The sequence below is a fragment of the Prorops nasuta genome, unplaced genomic scaffold (assembly GCF_024137725.1).
Source record: "Prorops nasuta isolate Cenicafe-Biocafe unplaced genomic scaffold, Cenicafe_Pnas_1.2 PNAS00003, whole genome shotgun sequence".
Lineage (NCBI taxonomy): Eukaryota > Metazoa > Arthropoda > Insecta > Hymenoptera > Bethylidae > Prorops > Prorops nasuta.
The window spans coordinates 10,210,859-10,229,239 of NW_027116800.1; the positions used below are offsets into that span (position 1 = coordinate 10,210,859).

At 44.9% G+C, this 18,381-nt stretch overlaps 1 protein-coding gene across 7 annotated transcripts in view; it reads right to left on the bottom strand.

Annotated features, from left to right (window-relative positions):
- Window positions 1-308: 308 nt before the first annotated feature.
- The window catches only part of zfh2 (Zn finger homeodomain 2), a 180,238-nt gene continuing 162,165 nt past the window's right edge, over window positions 309-18,381 (bottom strand). For 4 of the 7 annotated variants that reach the window (XM_066725017.1, XM_066725018.1, XM_066725019.1 and 1 more), the window contains one exon: window positions 309-1,374. In XM_066725017.1, coding sequence (XP_066581114.1) covers window positions 683-1,374 — 692 coding nt within the window. In that variant the 3' untranslated portion in view covers window positions 309-682. The remainder of the gene's footprint in view (window positions 1,375-18,381) is intronic. The other 3 variants (XM_066725021.1, XM_066725023.1, XM_066725022.1) reach the window with 3 other exon arrangements.

An 18,381-nucleotide genomic window follows, 5' to 3' on the forward strand; every position in this document is an offset into this window, starting at 1 on the left:
TATGTATATGTACGTACGTATTTGTAACGATGGCGACGTCTTTTTTCGCATGCCGCATCCACTACTCTACAACGTCGCCTTCTGCTCGTTTTTTAGTAACTTTTATTTTTATTATTACTTTACATAGGAACGTTTAAGTCAGCCCACCTCGACGCGTCTTTCAGGCCCGTCGACGCGTTTCCCCTTACTATCTCCCCTTGTGCAATAGAATCAGAATCCAATTGAAATAATCGAATTGGAATGATCGGGAGCCCTGGCTCATTAGTGCCGTTCGCATTACATCTCCGTCGCTCTAACGCTCTCCTCTCCCGCCCACCCTAATCACGTCTTTTCTCATTTTCTATCAGAGGAACTTTGATGAGCGCGCAGCCTGGCAACGCGCTCGGGTAGTCGTTACAAAAATAATAGGCAAAAATTGTGGATAGCGAACAGTGAAGGGACCACTGCGTAAAAACGGACATATCGTCGTTGGTCCGCTGGTCACGCGTGACTAGCAAATCCTAGATAAGCGCGAATTATCACACACATAAGCTGCCATCGCCCACCATCAGTACGAAAAATCTGTGGATTGTAGGATGCGTATTTTAAGTACTGTCAGTGAAAAACTTTGCGAGCTTACGCGTGGCTATTCCGGACATGTTAGACGAGTCACGTGACCTGTGACGCTGCGATTCGGCGGCATCTAGCGCGCGCCAGCGAGAGCGGCCACTTCCTGTACTAATTTCTGTCGTTTGGCATCCAGGTTGTTGTTTTCTTGAGCGTTGGCTGTCTGAGGTTGGCCAGTGGTGCTTTCAGCAGCAGCACGCGCGGCCAACAAAGTGATCTGATTGACGACATCCTCCATCTCGTCCGTCAGCGGATTCGCCTCCTCCCCAGGTTGACCGTCCATCGCGCTGTTGCCAATTTGCCGCTGTTCCTGGCTACTTTCCAGTCTGGTCCGGTGTTGCAGAGTGTCCGCGTGGCGCCGCCACTCGGTCAAAGTACCGTAGCTTCTCGTAGCAGCACCACTGTCGCACAACGAGCAGGCGTATCTAGACTGAACCAGTCGTAGTGCGCCGCGTCGCTGTTGATTTCCCAAATAACAAGATCGCTGATGGGCGAGTAGACTCGATTCCTGCGGGTAAGCTCGGCCGCAACGCCGACATACCAGACACAACTCAGCTTCCACTTCGCGGCAGTGCGGCGGCAGTGGTTCATCCGGTCCGGGAGAACCCGGAGTTGGAAGTCTCACCGTTTCCAAACCCGGACTGTTGGGATCCTGCTGCAGGAAAGCTTGCATCAGCGAGCGCGGTACTTGTACCTGACTACCTCCCTCCACGTGCAGTGACATTAGGCCTCCTCCGTGGATTGTTCCGCTCAAACCTGAAGCCGCTACTGAAACCAAAGGGAAACCCAGTTTTTTTAGAAGACTCGTTAAACCTCATCATTTCACGCTATGACCGGTACCGTTAAACAGAGCTCAAGTTTAGCGCTGTCCCGATTCCTCAATAGCACGAATATCCTCGGGACATCCTTAGAACACTCCGAGAATATCCACACGTTAAACATCGTATGCCATCAGGGCTAAGATCCAATTGTTTCACTTTAACCTTTGATACAATGCTTAACTTGGTTTTCTTCCTAAACAAGTGTTCGCCGCGGCTAAAGTCCGAGCTTTCTTACGTTTAATGGTACGGGTCTAAAATGATTTATAATTCATACAATATCAATCGGGCACTGTCGCTTAATCTAGTTTGAATTCAGGTATCATTCTCTTGTCGGAAGGGGGCGCTACAATACTTGGTGATTCCCCATAACGGGTAATCTCGGTATTAAAATTAATCTTTGTCGTGTAGAGGAAAGAATACGGAGGGAGAGGGACGACTCTCGCAACACACAAGGCGGCAAGAATTATCCCGTCAATGTGCATTGGCCTGCGGTCAGGCTAATAACTACCAATTTACCTGTCTCTCGGCAAAAACAGGTTCCACATAAATTCACCAGCGGTTATGCCTAGACGTTATTATGACAACTAAGTCGGCACAAATCAATTACATCCGATATCTAATCTTGGAGTTCCCACTCAAGCCAGGTACGTTCCAATCGGGATTGACCATTTCGATACAATCATCTTGAAGGAAATGTGGTTGAGAGGCAAGATCAGAGGTGTGCTAACACATGATCGATAAATATTCGGGGAGCCGGTGCAGATTGAACGCAAAATTAATTAATCGGATAGGATTAAGGTCGCCCGTAAATTTAGTTTACACAATGACCGGTGTACGAGCTTTAAGCGGTTGGTATATCTTAAGCTAACGCATTTTCTCTACTCTCGCAATTGTAAAGCATTAAATATTTTATCGATTAAGAATCATGATAGGACAGGGTAGAGGGGGTGAGAGGTTGCAGGACTAGTCTCGAAGGACATTATAGGATACCGTGGATTCTGCGAGGTGTGCTTAAAAAGGACGAAGACGCGTCGATTAGGCGGGTTGACAGGTTTACGTAGTGACGTTAGCGCGTGGCTATATCGTCGTGTATCAGACGAGGAGTCGTTACGAGGCAGGAAGTGTTAATGATACCCCTGATCATTCACTGTAGGCTCGCCTGTAATTATCAAGCCCGAGGGTGGCGGGAAACGAGAAGAGATCAGAGGATGTTACTCGTACTCCTCTTGATCATCCCCTCCCATTCTGCACGGCTGTTTTCTAACTCTCGTCAGCTACGTGGGAAGAGATTTTTTCTCCAAGTTTTTGATCAGAATATACTCTTCTGCTATCTCTCTCCCCAATTTATTCAATTCTTTCACTTAGCACATCTAGTCTATAAATTCGTCTTTTCACCAAATTCCCCGTGCTTTTATCGCACTCGTTAATTCAGCCCGTTATATTTGATTTGTAGTGTATTGATCCAGTGAATTTGTTTGTTTCTCTCATTCATAAATGCCCCCTAGCGCACTAATGAGAACCCCTGGCACGCTTATATATATATATATATATCCTGTGTTTGACTAGCACTCCTTCCCCGAAGTGCTCGTGGCTCCCTCCTCTCGTCTTTTCCCTTTCTATCGCGTGGATTATGGTTTACCTTGATCTTGCGAGCAAATAATCCAGGTTTTTATGTGCTGCATCGAACGGGCCTTCTCGGAGCAGGCAGCCACACGAGCACGACAGCGCACGAGCAGTAAAGAAGGAGGAAAGGCGTTACGGATAAATGAGAGGATTAGCGCCACAACGTCAACCGCGAGAAGTAGTTGTGCCATTTCCTTTAATTCCCCACAGAGGCCACTGGGGATTAATATGGACGCCTTCGTGAGAATGCAGGATCCTAACCTAAAATCTCTCGCGAATTCTGCGTTTCGTTAGGAAAGAAGTCGTTGAAGTGCGCGAGCTCGAATTAAAAGCAATAGAACGCTGTCGACGATTGAAACGATTATTTCGTTTGGCGCAAGCCTTTGGGCCGGGGTCGAAGAAGACGCGTCCAGATCCAAGGACAAGGGAGACTCACGACAATACGGGCTAACGTAATAAGGAAGACCATTAAGTACCAGCTGTATCCGTGTGACACCCTTGAAACAATCGGCCCAGTAGAGGATTATTACTCTTAATGAGAACTGGTTATTTCTTTGAGTGGCTTTGATTTGTCCCTACTCCTCCTCCTCCTCTTAGCATAGTGACGTCACTCCAGCTTTTATACTCGTAGCCTCGTCTTCTCAGGGAGAAGCTCATTTGCGTACGGATTGAGATAGTATTACTTCCCTACCACCGCGCCTTGTGGTGTGTTTAGTTTAAACGTATGTACGAGATCTTGGCTGGTCCCTCCCAACTTCCAGTGGCTCTCACCCACGATCTTCGTATCTATATACTCTCCACGACATTTCTCTCGCGATCCTTTGAATTCTGTAACGATTATAACGCAATTTGATGGCTAATAATAAAGTTATTAAGAGTCGCGCGAGCCTTCGAAGCGTGTATATATATATATATAGTAAGAAATTGTTTTTATACAGAGTTTAGGCTTGTTTAGATTTGACTGCATGGAGGTGAGAAATAAAAGGATCTGGCGAGTTGAAGATATTCGGTTGTAAATATTGTTGTAAAATGGGTTATAGAGGTGTTCGAAGGATCCCTGTGTAATAATTTAATGAGGTTGTTTTACGATTTATTTTTTGAACCGGTTCGCGGTAATCTAAGTTCGATCACGCCTACGATGGACCAGGTGAAGTACCGCTGGCCCGAAGATAGCCAGGACACATGCTGGAAATTTGTTCTTCGGCAATTTACGAGCGAGTTTCCGTGTCAGAATTACCAACACTAATGAAAGGCCGTCTGTGTAAATCGTACGACAGCTATAAAATCGGCCACGAATAATCGTGAATCTCGTTAGTTGATGCGATAGGAAATTCTAATGGGCGACCATCGGAAGAAATCCATCATTGGACGGGCGATTGTACTTTGTACAGAAATCGATAAATTAAATTTATCATTGAGACTCACGCGTGACAAGCTCCTATCGAGCTCCGAAGGATCGAGGTTACAAACAAATTAAACCTGGCAATCCATAGATTCGTAACACTTTGCGCGCGTATATTTATGCTATGGCTATAATTGCACGGAAACAGTGCAACGATAGTTTTTAAACCGATGTTACAAAAGTGTACAAAGTATATCGATCAAAGAAGTAGTTACCTATGTGGAAGTAAAGTTATTCGTTCCCTAGGAAAACGTATCTTAATAATAAATCATTGTATAAGTCATTGGGTTCGTTTATGCTAGTTATCGATTTGTATATAATATTCCGTCTTATCAAACCACCGCTTCCTTGGCATACTTTCTTGAAAATTACTCGATTACGAAATAATGTTTCCTCCCGACGAAATATCTCTCGTCAAAGGTGTCTCTCGGGAATTATCGTAAAAATGCACAAATTGTTCGGCAAAATCTTGATACAACATTTTTCGTACAACAGCTGTAAATTTATCCAATTTTAGTGGCTTGCATAGGACGCACCTGCTTTCTTTAAACATTAATTCAATAAGCCATTTGCAGTTGTTGTTTTATTCCCAGTGAGAGAGAAATAAAAGCATTCCAGGGTCCAATATCCAATTTGACCTGTTTTTAACGACCTGCCCGGGTGGGTTTGTGGGGCCGGGTAGATTTTCAGTTGGATGTCCGCTGACGTCTCAAGCGGAGGGTCGGCCAGCCGGAGATAACGAAATTAGCCCGGCCACTAATTTATTTCCTAATTCCCGCGCGAGCGGAGGTGTGAAACAGCCGTTCCAGCTTGTGGTATCCGCGATAACGGGTCTCGTCGAGGAATAAAAAGAGAAGAAGGGAGTACGCGAGAGAAAAGAGAGAGGATGTGAGGGGGTAAGGAAGGGGGGGGGGGGTGGAGAGAAAAATCAAAATACAAGAGTCAAATCGGAAAGGGAAAATTAGAAGGATATGAATGAAGTGGGAAACATGAGAATGGAGATGGTGGAAGTAAGGAGGGTGGAGGAGGGGGGGGGGGGGCGTCCTCGCAGATGCATATGGATTTTATTTTCATTAAGTGTGTGTGTGTGTGTGTGTGTTTATTAAGAGAAGTTTACCTGGCGAGAAAGGGGGATAGGAAGAGAGCGAGCGAAGAGGAGATAATGCGAAGGCAGGAATGCACGCCCACGTTCACTACGTGTTTTCCTACATTTGTGTGGTGGTCACCACGTGAGAATGTGCTAGCAACCGCACGTGGAATGCACCGTTGTGCATACTTCGCGTTGCTTAGTTATGGATCGCGATCCTCCACACTCAGAATTCGCGCCTGACCCAGCCGCTGCTTCTTGGATCCACCGCCCAATGATAAATTCTCCAGCTTGCTGATTAAAACGTTCTCGCTATCTCAAAAATTAAATATTCGCGAAAACATTTTTCATCGCAGCAATCGGTAGGGATAAAATTTCGTTGAGATTCCAAAGCTGACTTTTCGCTCGTTTCTTTTTTTTCCGAACAAGTTTATATACTATGTATATATAACAATGCTTGATCCGCTGCGCCGGGGCGAAGAAAATTATGGTCGAAATGAGGTTCGAAATAAATTTAATTAACCCCGTTATACCATGCTTCGACCGGTGGAATAAATTAGCTGAATTTTCGACGGAAAGAACGGATTCCCGTGGTTATTGGGTTCGGGCGTGAATATCTCGGCAACGACTCCGGGGACTTGGTTAAAAACGGGTCAATCCTGATTAAGGGGCCAGCTGCACCTTTATAAGGATGCACCCACTGAGAGAGCGAGAGAGTCGATGATCGTTTGGGCGAATCCTATTTTTAGATAGAAAGCCACGCAGCGCCCTCGCTACATAGTCGGAATGCTGTGGCTCCTATCGTTAATCTGAAATATCTCGATATTGATTATGAAGATCCCATCTCGCTGTAAATCAACGCTCTTCCGTTTTGCCATTCGAATTTTATGGAGATTCTGCGATAAACAATTCGACGGAGTAAACATTTACGATCGGTATCAGTGCGAAATAATTTGCATTTCTCCGTAGATGGCGCGACTGCTATATGGAGGAACTTCATTTATAGGTTATGTCATACGGAAATTCTGAATGATCTACCAATGAGGGGAGTCGACATCCATAAATTGTCTCTACAGCAATCGAATGGAAAGCTTTGTTCTCGGTGACAGGTATAGGGTGATATTTTTTCTTATTTCTGGCTGGATCTTTGGGAAGGAAGTTGGATCATCGAGCGTGGGCGATTTTCGAACGTGCCGATTCACGAGGAAGTCGTAATTTCCAGTGGAACGAGAGACTCGAGCTCGAATTGACGCTTATCGCGCTTGGTAAGCGTATCAGACAAGATAACGAGTCTGGCGTATCGATAAATTCACCTAATTAATTATTCCCGTGTCCCGCAGCCATTTTTCTCTGCCGCACGCGAACAAACTCGGCGGCCATCTTGATTGGAGGAAATTATAATGTAGAAAAGGTTTTTTCCCTCAAAAATCGGTCAGAGATTATTCTGGCGCATCGTGAAAAATAATTAAATCACATTCGTGAATCGAGTTTGCGTGTTTCAACAATCAGACCTTAAATTCAATCGAGTCGAAAACTCGTCGATCAATCTTATACAGGATATAATTTTTTTGATCAAAGGGTACAATTCAATTTGTACGAGTTAGAGAGAGGGCCGAGCGCGTAGGTGACGAGATCCCCGGTTCAATTTTATCAATGATGATTTTATTTGGGAAAATGATTTGGTTGGTAAAATTTCTGATGAGTGAATTAATCGAATTCCCCCACTCCTTTGAGGTTAGGATCTGGCGTTCGCACTTGATTCGCCGTCGGTATCAACGGGTGCCAGGCAGGAAGGCCCGTATTATCGAGTCAATTGTCTCTCTCACCCCCTCCCCTCGCTTTCTGCTGACTATAAAATCATTATCACCCTCCCTCTCCCCCTATGGGTCGCGTTGAAACGTTGAACGCTCGATTATCCCATTAATACGACCAGATCGTGCGTCCATCCGTTCCAGTCGGATCTTTAATTATTTAAATGCCCGGCTACCGACTCGTTCAAGAGACTCCAACACCACTCTGGGGGCGAATTATTTTAACCTCACTCCCCTCCCCTCGCAAATAAACTCAAGGTCCATTCGCAGACACCTCCGAGTCGTTATCGCAATTAAAAAAAAAAAAAAAATAATAAAATAAAATAGTCACCTGAGACTATTTTGTGTTCTCCATTAGAGGAACCATACTATTTTTGTAGCAGTATATATCAATTAATCGCGATCGTTTATCAGTGTTTGGGGGCTTTCAGGGTGTGGAGGGAGCACTCGATCGCTCGCCAGAAGGAAAAAGCTTGGTTAACACGAGTTTGCCTCATTGAAAGTTCGGAACAGCATGGAGCAATTTCAATCCGGAGTGCGGAGGATACCCAGGGGTACCGGAGGAATGTAAGAAAACAACTGGAAGGTGGAGTTGGTGTCAGGAGCAAGAATTGTTGACGAGGAAGAAAGAAAAGAAGGTCTTCGACCGGTGGTTAAAGTCGAGGAGCCGTCGCCAAAGAGGGGCTCCAGGTCATTAGCGAACGGCACATTTATCCTTGTCCCTCCCCCATTTACCCCCTTCCCCACACTACTCACCCCTCTTTTACCCACTCGATTCTAGTCCTCCTACTTGATTCCCTATCAGTCACTCCCGCAGCCTAACCAATCCTTTCATCGTCCCGATTCTATTGGATCGATACAATCGTCAATCTCGAGTGAATAATTTGTTTAATTAACAATTAAACCTTGTTGGACACATCGACATGTCGAAAGGTTGTGTTGTAGATGGACGAACGAGCTTTATGAGGAAAGAAGAAAGTGTGACGAAATAATTTTGGGGAAGGTCATCGAAGGTTGAACTGTGGCTTTTTCACTGGCAATAGTTGTACTGGTATATATATATATTTAGAGTGTTTCTCGATTGAGCGAAGCGATCGTTAAGCGTCGCTTTAATGAGCGAGGCGCGCCGGACGTGGGAAGTCGCCTATCGTGCTGTAATTACCTACTTCAATTATTAGACGATTACCATGCGGTAATGGGGATTGAAAATAGGAGTGGACACTCACGTGATCTCGCTTACACGAGCTGCCCAGGCTCTTCCGTTCTACGCGGCTAGTTCGTGAGAAAATTTATTCCCTACCGACCATTATCCTCTGGAATTCAATTACCACGACCGTTTAATGTGCTCGATTTCCAAACGCCACTGGCGCAATTCATTCCCCCGATGGCACGTATCGAATGGACGCCGGCGAAATTTGAGTAAAACTCCCTCGACAATTGCAATTAACTCATCCACTAATTAAAGAGAAATCGCGCTGAATAGCTGAAATATTCAGCTTCACATGGGAAATTGCTGTCGACCGCACTATCCCTCGTCTTGGGAGATTTTTCGGCAGATTTTCGAGTGGATTAAATTATTGGTTTCCCCAAAGGAATTAAGCACGGAAGACTGTTAAAGGAAGCTACGAGTCATTCTTTCCTTAAAAAAAAGGTGGATTAGGCCTCGTTAAGGTATCACGTCGTCGTTAAAAATAATTGTCAGTGGAATAATTAAGGGGCTTTCACCCCTTTGGAAGGAATACTTCTTCCACTTGGTCTTTCTTCCAGGATATTTCAACGCAACCTTCCTCCTTCCTCCGTCGTCCTCTGAGAAGGGAAGAGAAGGAAGAGAGAAGAGGTATAGCTCGTACTCCCTTTTCACTCCACGTTATACTCCTTTTTTATTCTCCTGGACTGGCTGCCCTTTTTTATTCCACCTCGGCTCCCCCGCGATCTGTTTATTTTACTCTCACATTTTGTTGGCACATCGTTAGCCCTGCTGGATTTGATCCGGCGGGGTCGTATCGTCGGCCGGAATTGAAGTCTTCGCTGATTTATACACGCCAACACAAAGACACTTCCGTCTCACCCCCCAACCCTACGCCTCCTCCTGCATTGATCCGAGCGCCATTTTTATTTATACGGAAAAAAAGGGGAAAAGACCCGAGAGTACTCGTCCTAGCGTGTAATTTCTTTTTTCCTTTTTTTCTCTCTCTCCCCTTCACCCGCCTCTCTCTCTCTCTCTCTCTCTCTCTCTCTCTCGCTTATCCTTCGGACCTGGTCGTTGGCAAGACTCGCAGGGGTCCCGTAGGAAAATACGTGATTATCCCTCGGACAAGAATCGCACGACATTTAATGCATTGTAAATTATTGACGAGACACTAGCGCGTTCGATAAAATATTTGGGAAGCCGGAGATAAATTATTCCAGTGTGTTATTCTTGCGCGATGGACGCGATTGTTGGTTCTGGACAATCGTTATACTCGTAGAATTGCTTTTTAAAAATTAATTATTACAAATGGGTTTCTTACCGGAGAAAAGTGAAATTATCGTTGCTTCGTGTGCTACTAGGTAGGTAATAATGATAAATCTTAACTGGAAGTTTTCGCGAACTTATTACCACTGGAGGATAACTTCTTATAGTCTGCTTTCCGTGATAATAAGCGACTCGAGTAAATTCTTGGTCATTAGGGGTTGGTTTGGCCAAGCGTTAATTGGAATTTGTGCGAAGGGGTGGCGTGTAAAACTTCCTCGTCTGTTATTCTTTTTTCTTCTCTCTCTCTCTCTCTCTCGTTCTCTTCCAGGACACTAATAAAAGAGTGATAATAAAGTCTGATATTAAAATCCAGCCCCACCTTGGAGCTACTCTCCAGTATTGTTTGCTGCCTCGGATCCTCCTAATTAGAAAATTCCCCACCTTCTCATTCACTCCCTCCAACTCTCTTGCTTCTTATCCTTTTTATTATACCGTAACAAGGGTCTCGGTAATTATTATTCAAATATTTTCCTTTACCCGGCCGCATTAATATTTACAAGCCATCCCTTTCGCGAGGGCTTCGAGAAAAGAAGAGTTCACCCCCTTATATATATATATATAAGAAGAAAGTATAATTTTCTGGCCCACATTTCGTGCCTCTAATCACGACAGTCTAACCTCAGTCTATATTTCCACGAGACGAAATTTTACCAGTGTCAGAGTACTCTGGCAGTTCATCTTGGTCAATCGCACTCCTGGAAATAACCATGAGAGATGGGAGATGAATTATTGCTCGAGAGAGAAAGGGGGGAATCGGGTTATATGAAAAAATCTTAATAAGGTGAATGAGAGGGTGAGTGGTAGGGGCAGTGTGGGATGAAGGGTGGGGGCTGGAAGCACGTGAACTTGGACAGATGAGGGTCTTCCCTATGTGTCGCGATAAGAATTTCTTTCCGGTGAGAGAATTCCGCGTGGCACACGTGATGAGAGTAATTAAGCCTGGCCGGATGGAGGGTGGAAAAGTAGGGCGTTAATGTTACCAAGAGGGATTAAGAAACCTTAGCAAGATCGCGACTCGTATAATTTAAATTCGTCAGCGTCGACCAGCGGGATTAATAAAAGCCTGCTTCCAACATGTCACTTAAATCTCATAATTCAATTCTAATTACCCACTTTAATTTAATTTGTATAATAAGCTTATACTTGTGTTGCCTTCGACTAACCAACTCTTCTTTTTTAACTTCGATTCTATACTAAATTATACAATTTTCCACTCTCCATCTCTCTCTGTCCATAAAATGGATTGACTAAAGTATTTTGCACTCGATTGGCGCTCGTTCAATTAATAATATTGGTTTACACGCAGTGGCAAAGTGTGATTAAACGAGTGAAAGAGGAAGCGGGTCAAAGGGAGTTGGTTCGGAAGCGGTGACGGAGGTGAGAGAGAGAGAGAGAGACGAACTGTTTCCTGCCAAAGTTAAGGAGCGTTTAATTAGTCCCCGTTCAATTTCACACGAGAACGCACCCTCGGCAAACCGCCGCGCAGCGCCGCGCCGCGCCGAGTCAGCGATTTGACCTCGCAAGGCCATCAAGCGTCAAGACGTTCGAGCTTCTTCGCCTCCCCAACTTCTTCACGCCTATATCTCAAACTCTAATCTCTCTCTCTCTCTCTCTCTCTCTCGCTCAAACACTCAAGTGCTTTCTCCGGCGTTCGCCATCTGTCCCACCACCTGCCATTTTCCTTCATTCTTATCTCGAGCATCGCAAATATACTCCATTGATTTTTTTTTAATTAATGGATAGATTATCTCTTCGGGACCAACTACCAGGGGGCTCGTGAAACGAGAATCGAGCGCCGAACTCTGCAGAGTATATATATAGGTATATATAAAAATTTGCACTTTCCTGGCAAAAGATTTAACGTTTGGGGGAGAACGATCGCTATGGTTGGGAATTATTGCAAGATTGATAGAACGATTAATCTTGGGGAGATCAACGGGATGCAAATCTGTTTTTGGCATTTCGCAGGATCGCGTGTCAAGGCGCACTTTGTTATCGTTAACTCGTTACGCCTTATGCAGTCCTTAACGCGGAAACGCTAATTCCTTGATTACTCCAATGACTGTCAAAGGGGAAGAAAAGAATGACTAGCCCTCCGTGATTTATCTCGCACGCTCTTTGAACTCGCCGACCCTCTCCGCTTATCATAACTTATTACACACAGCAGAGTATCACTAAAATTGCGTTCCTTAATTCGTGCGCCAATTTCCCTCGCAGAACCGGAAATGAAGAAATTCAGCGTTTCTCGGGAAACATGGGCTATCCAGGCATTGGAATCTCTTCTTGCGAGAGATTAAATTTCTGAAAAAGTTGTTAATAATATTCAGGGAAACGGGTGCGCGGAGAGTTTCTTGGAAAATAAAGCGAGAATTATTAATTTGTCGAGAGAGCGTCGAGATTCACGCCACGTTTCATAACCTCAATTTATCGTGGCCGAAGGGTCGTTGGGAGAGATTGGCGAATGCTTATTTGAGGATTCATTACTCGTAATTTGTATTTGTGCGTTGCAACGGGGGGGAATTGGGAATTTCGGCGGGTTCGCGCGTGACCGGATTGCGCTTTGCTTTGGCCCATCGCGGCTCGGAAATCGCCGCTTGCACTCCTCTACGAAAATGGTAGCTACTGTTTACGCATTCGCTTCCCGCGGGGAATTAAACTGGCGACCTTAAATTAAACCGTTCGTAGCGGCTCGAGAGGCCCGAGTCTCGCGATAATTCACGTCGAGCCACGTTGACGGTGCGCCCCGGACACGCATACAAATGCCCAAAATTCGTATGGTCGTTGACTTCTCCCGCTAAAAACTTCGCTGCTGCAACTAAGGGACGGAGAAAACAAAGCAGAAAGAAAAACACGCACGGATGTACAAAAATAAATAGATGCGAGAGAGGGTGCAGAATTTTCGATTTAATCACTCGCGCACGAATCTTTAGTGATTCACGCCTTTCTCTCATTTTTATTCCTTTCGTTTCCTCGCATCGCTCGAATAACTTTGCATCTGATTATTTATCCTCCCACCTAACCATATTTAAAATCATATTTCCCAGGTTAGTCCGCTCATCTTTTTCTAATATATGTCTATATATTCGTTTCTTAGGAGTGAAAAATGGGGCAAAGATGCAGAGCAGAAAGAAATTTTTACAACCATCGGTATTTAAGGGTAGCTCGGCTTTAATCCTTTGGACTCCTGACCATAAAGTCAGTGGTAATTGTCTTGGCAAATCTGGGCACCCTTAAACATGCAAATAACTCGGGGGTGGCTGGCTAATGGCCTTGAGCGGGGTTGCCGGAGTTCATTCATTAAGGGTTGATGGCTTAATTGCCAGCTCGCAGCATCTCTGGATGGTCGCGTGCCCAACCCCTTCTCGATCAAACCACCACCCCCTCCTCCCCCTCCTAACAGCAACAGGTTGGAAACTGCCAGGATTTCTCTCGCCGGTTTCCCGCAGCTCATTTACACCCCAAATTAAAAGCGAGCCCCGATTAATTATGCCCCGGTTCCGGAAGTACCTCTTTAAACAAGAAATCTCGCCTTACTGGAAAGGACATCTGTTTCTCTCCCCCTTTTACCGTTCTTCTACCTAAGCCCGGTCTTTTTTCTCGCCTAACTCTCCACCATTTACGACTCTAATTTACGTCGACGAGTACATAAAGCTTGATTTAGCGCAGTTTTATCAATATACTGATTATCACGACCGACAAATATTCTCCCTGAATTATCCACTTGTCAATAAATGTTCTTTACAAAATTTTTATTAACGTAGATAAAGAAGATATAGCATATAGGTTTGAAAATAGCTGCGTATTTCAGCAGTTGTAATAATAATGCGGATTAACAGGCCAGGAGCGATGTAAGCATCAAATTATAGCAGGGAAATTAAACGAGCCGCCATTAAATTCCAGTGTCAATCTTTTGTCCCTGGAAGCTACTTGGTTCTTGCATCTCCCATCGATAGGGGAGGGCAGGAGGCGAGGGGGGGGGGGGGGGGGGGGGATAATGGCGGGACACAATTATTCCCGGCACTCACCTGGACGATGGTAAAAAGCCGCGCGCAGCATCTCTAATTGCCGCATGGCGAGAACGTTACGACTGCACGGTAGTTGCGCGTCGATCTTCATTGTTTGCACGGACAAATAAGAAATGGCGAAATAAGAAACGCTCCGGTCTTCCTCTTTACATCCCCCCTCCCTTATCCCCCCCCCCCCCCCCCCTCTCACCAAAACCAGGTTCGATACGGAACGAAAAATTTCTCGTGCGTGACACGCCACTCGCTTCGAGATAATGCCCGAATTGTTTCTTCCACGAATTTGCTCCTGCAATCTTCCACTTTTAATACCGCATCCTCGTATCACGCTTTACTTCTTCTCAAATAATTACCAACCTTGTCGCATTTCCCATTTAAGTCGCGTGATTCGAATTCCCCTATTAGCAACAGTTCATATAGACTCCTTTTTTCTCGAATTTTAATTTTATATATAAGTAATTTCCTATTTTTCCCACGTTTTTCGCTCCATTTTATTCGAGAGATATTGTATAGAAAAAGGGTGGAGATTAATTATTAATGTAGAGAGAGGAGGAGGAGGGGGGTGAGTGGTGGTTAGAGTGGGGGAAGAGGGTTGGAGAATAAGGCTCGCCATGGAGTCATAAACGTGAGTTATGTCAGCAGTTAGATAGTTGAATCTCAGTATTCTGTGGCGCGCTTTCGCTCCGTTAATATCTTCATTACTAAATCATCCACCTTTTCGCCCGAGCCTCCCCTCCCCCTCCCCCACCCCATCCCAGCTCCATTCGCGCACGGACATTCGCAGCAATTTCTGATTTTCCACCCCGGCTATTTTCATCCGCGGCACATCTCTCTTTTATACGAGCGCCTATTCCCATCTTGCACATCTCTCTAAAAATTATTCCAGTTCCATCAAACTTGCTCTCCTATTCTCGGGCACGAAAAATCAACTTGCAAATCATCTCTCGCCTCGCGAGATTGGAATTTCTCGGCGTGCAAAAATCTCTGCTTTATAAAAACGTAAAAAAAGGAATAAAATTATTGGAAGCAACGTATTGGCTGATGGCGCAGGTTTGAACGGTGAGGAATGAAACAGGTGACGAGGGTAGTTTGGTTCATCGAGGGTTAGAAAAATCATCCCCCAGTCTTCTCTCACGTTTTGCCAGGGGTGATAATAAAAAATAAGCAAGATATACCGCGGAGCCAGTTGTGCCTCGGGGAAGCATAACTCTGCTAATGTATCCCAGTGAAACCTATTCTCCGCCGTGCTCTCTTCCACTACCCTCTTTGGCCCATCTTGATGTTAAAAGGGCGAACTACCCCGCTACATTAAGATCTACGCGCTTCGCGAAGTGATAGCAAACTTCTTTTCCAGAAAATACTAACGCCCTCTAAGCAGCGGTGGACGTAGCTCGTAAAAAACGGCCTCTTTCGTGCGAGACAACGTAGAGGCGGGGGGGGGGGGGGGGGGGGGGAGTCGAGGGGAAGGGGCAGAAAGGATGAAATTAATTTTGCAAGGACATCATCGACGGTCCGCCTGCTCCATGTTTTTTTCTAACAATATCGATGACGGTCTACCTGGAAGCTTCGTTAAAATCGAGGAAAAAAAGAAACGTAGGGAGAATGATTGCGCGTGTGGCGAAGGGCGCAACTAGTTATTTCCAAAGGTACAATAATTCTCCAGTGCAAAAAATATATTGCAGAAAGTTTTGCATCGTCATTGTGGGTTCCACCCATCAGGGTATGCGACCTGTCATCGACCTAACCTTTCAGTGCAGCGAGCAATCCCTCCGTAACATCGTCATTACGCTAGAAATAGATGACAGACTCGGCGAAAACTTTGAGCAACAGAAACATTTTGAAATAGCTCTAGCACAAATATCTCAATCGATGCAATCAATAATTGCTGAAACAGTCATTCAAGGAGGAGAAGGGAGAGCGAGCCATGTCAGTGGCAACTGTTCGTTCGATGATAATAAGCCGAGGCTTGAGGGGAGGAACGAAGTATAAATATTCAAGGAGCGAAAGAGAAATAATAAGAGAGAAAAAATAGAAACCGCGCAAAAATGATTGATTTGTGTATTTTATTCGGTCGAACTCGTTAGGGGTGGGAAAAAAGTATTAAGTGGCTTTGGTAGAATTCATTTCGAAGCGTGTCCACGAAATTTTTTGCAGACCCCCTTTAGAAAAATCGCCCTTATTCGACTCTTCTCACCCTGGGCGCCCATCGCGCTCGGTTATTAACGGAAAAAAAGGGCAGGCATTAGCAGTACCCCCCCTCCCCTCCCTTAACCCCTGTCCATAAATATAAAAACAACCCTCACCCCTGGGATACCCTCTATCATCCTAGCACGGCACAGCGACGCGTGGAAAACGCGATTCGAAACCGACATATGGCCTCGTGTGCTACCAGCAATTTCACTTCACTTCACTTTTTACCGCGTCTCTTCTACTAAGTATCCGCTATAAAAAAAAACAGCTTACACTTAACTCTCGCCAAGGAAACACACGCCTCATGGTACGTGATTATTATTTGCCATTGGAATCGCTTATTTATTGCATGCACTTTTCATCCCGCTCATTAATAGATCTATGCTGGAAAAATTAAGTTTTTCGAGTCTAACGATAATCGATGATTCTGGGATATTTGGCGATCAACCAACTTTAAAATCCAGTATTGCGAAGATAAAACAGGCCTGGTTGCTCAATTTGACGAGTCTGACAACGGATGGTGGACGGTGATTGGATAAAGTTGGCAAAAATGAATTTCCAAAGGAGTCGAAAGCTTCGTGTATCGGGAGTGACAGGTATCCAATTATTGTTGGTATCGTCATTATCGCGGGGGTCACGGTATCTCCTATCGAGTCGTTGGAATTACAGAAATAAATCCGTCCGGAACGCGGCAAAGAAGAGGGGAGGGGGAGGAAGGTGAAAATAACTATAATGAGACGTTCTCGCTTTGAAGTTGGCGATTGTCGCCGTGCCGGGTCGGTGGATCGGCGAGCATCTTATTCGAGAAGCAAAGTTTTTTGGCCTCACGCTAATATACGAAATTCGCGCGAAAATATCGACTAAACAGTGTGACAAGCGCGAAGACTCGTAGCAGAATTTAAATGAATCGTGCAATTTCTGGCAGTTACGTGACGAAGGCTTCGATATTTCTTCTATGCCAATTGATGGGCTTCCCATGCTAAAACTCGACTCTCCTATTTCCTTGGTACCTGTCCCTTCCTCTCCCGGGAATTAACAACTGGATAAAAAATAATGGTAAACAAGGAGAAAAAAGCAGCGAGCGAAGCTTGTCCAAGATTCTTTTAGACGATTCTGATAGAGGAGTGATTACCTTTTGATTTATCATCGTTTGTACACGAATGACCTCGGCCGAGGTCACGGGTCATCTTTGCTCCCTCCTGACAAAAAAGAACTATTTTTTTCCGTCGCATAAATTACACCTTGACGTAGTATGAAAAAAACGAAGGACGTATAGGCAAATGGGGAAATGCGTATTATCAAATAATATGGGTTCCTTAAATATGCAAGATAATGTTGGACCCCTGCTGCTAGGAAAACGTATTATTAGATGTCAATGATATTTAATAATTAATGATCGATGCCGGATGTCAGCAAAACGTTTAACAATTGTAATGTGCTTTCGTGAAAAGCTCCTTCTATTTCCCCTCTGTTTACGTTTAAAAGGTCACAGGTAAGCTAACAAGAGATACAGAGATTCATTGTTAATACGAGTCGAGGTTCCATTATTCCTGGAGATGTTTCTCGTTCGTACAATACGAGAGATTACGGATCTTCGCATGATAATGGCCGCACGCATATTTCGGGTCGAGTTAAATGTCGAGGTTAAATCACTTCCGCGCCCAATGAGATGTATAGATTTATTTTTAACGGAAAGAACGAGAGCACATTTTTTCCATTTTACCCTCCATGTACATCGTATATTATTAACGTGCCGTGTACGTTGCTTCGTGAATGTTATTTGTAGAATATTGTATTAAAATTTCTAGGCAGAGTGTGACGAGATTAATGAAATAAGGCAGAGATCCGCTGGCACCACGTTCGTTTTAAATTTATTCCGAGTGGCTGCATGGCGAAATCAATTAGCCACGTATCCAAACAAGCTTTGACAAACCGGTTGTTGATAATCCCGTGGAGCTCGAGGATGAGGACGAGGAGGAGATGGAGGAGGTGCGACTAGGTTTGTTCCGAGGCTAATAACAACATTAACGAATGCAAAAGGGGTGGACGTGTATCAAGCCGTGTGGTATTTCCGGCGTGAAAGCACGCGTGCCAGGCACGGGTGCGAAATAATCGCGATACGCTCATTTGCATGAAGGGTGAGTTTCGCTCGAGTGCCGCTCGCTTCTCTCCACCTCTTCGGAATATATGGGGATGATGGTGCTAGCTCCTGGTAACGAGAATAGCGTCTAAGTGAAAGAGGAGGGGGAAGAAGGGAGGAAGAGAGGGAAACAGTCTCCCGGGTGCTTCGCGGCGGCTAATTTG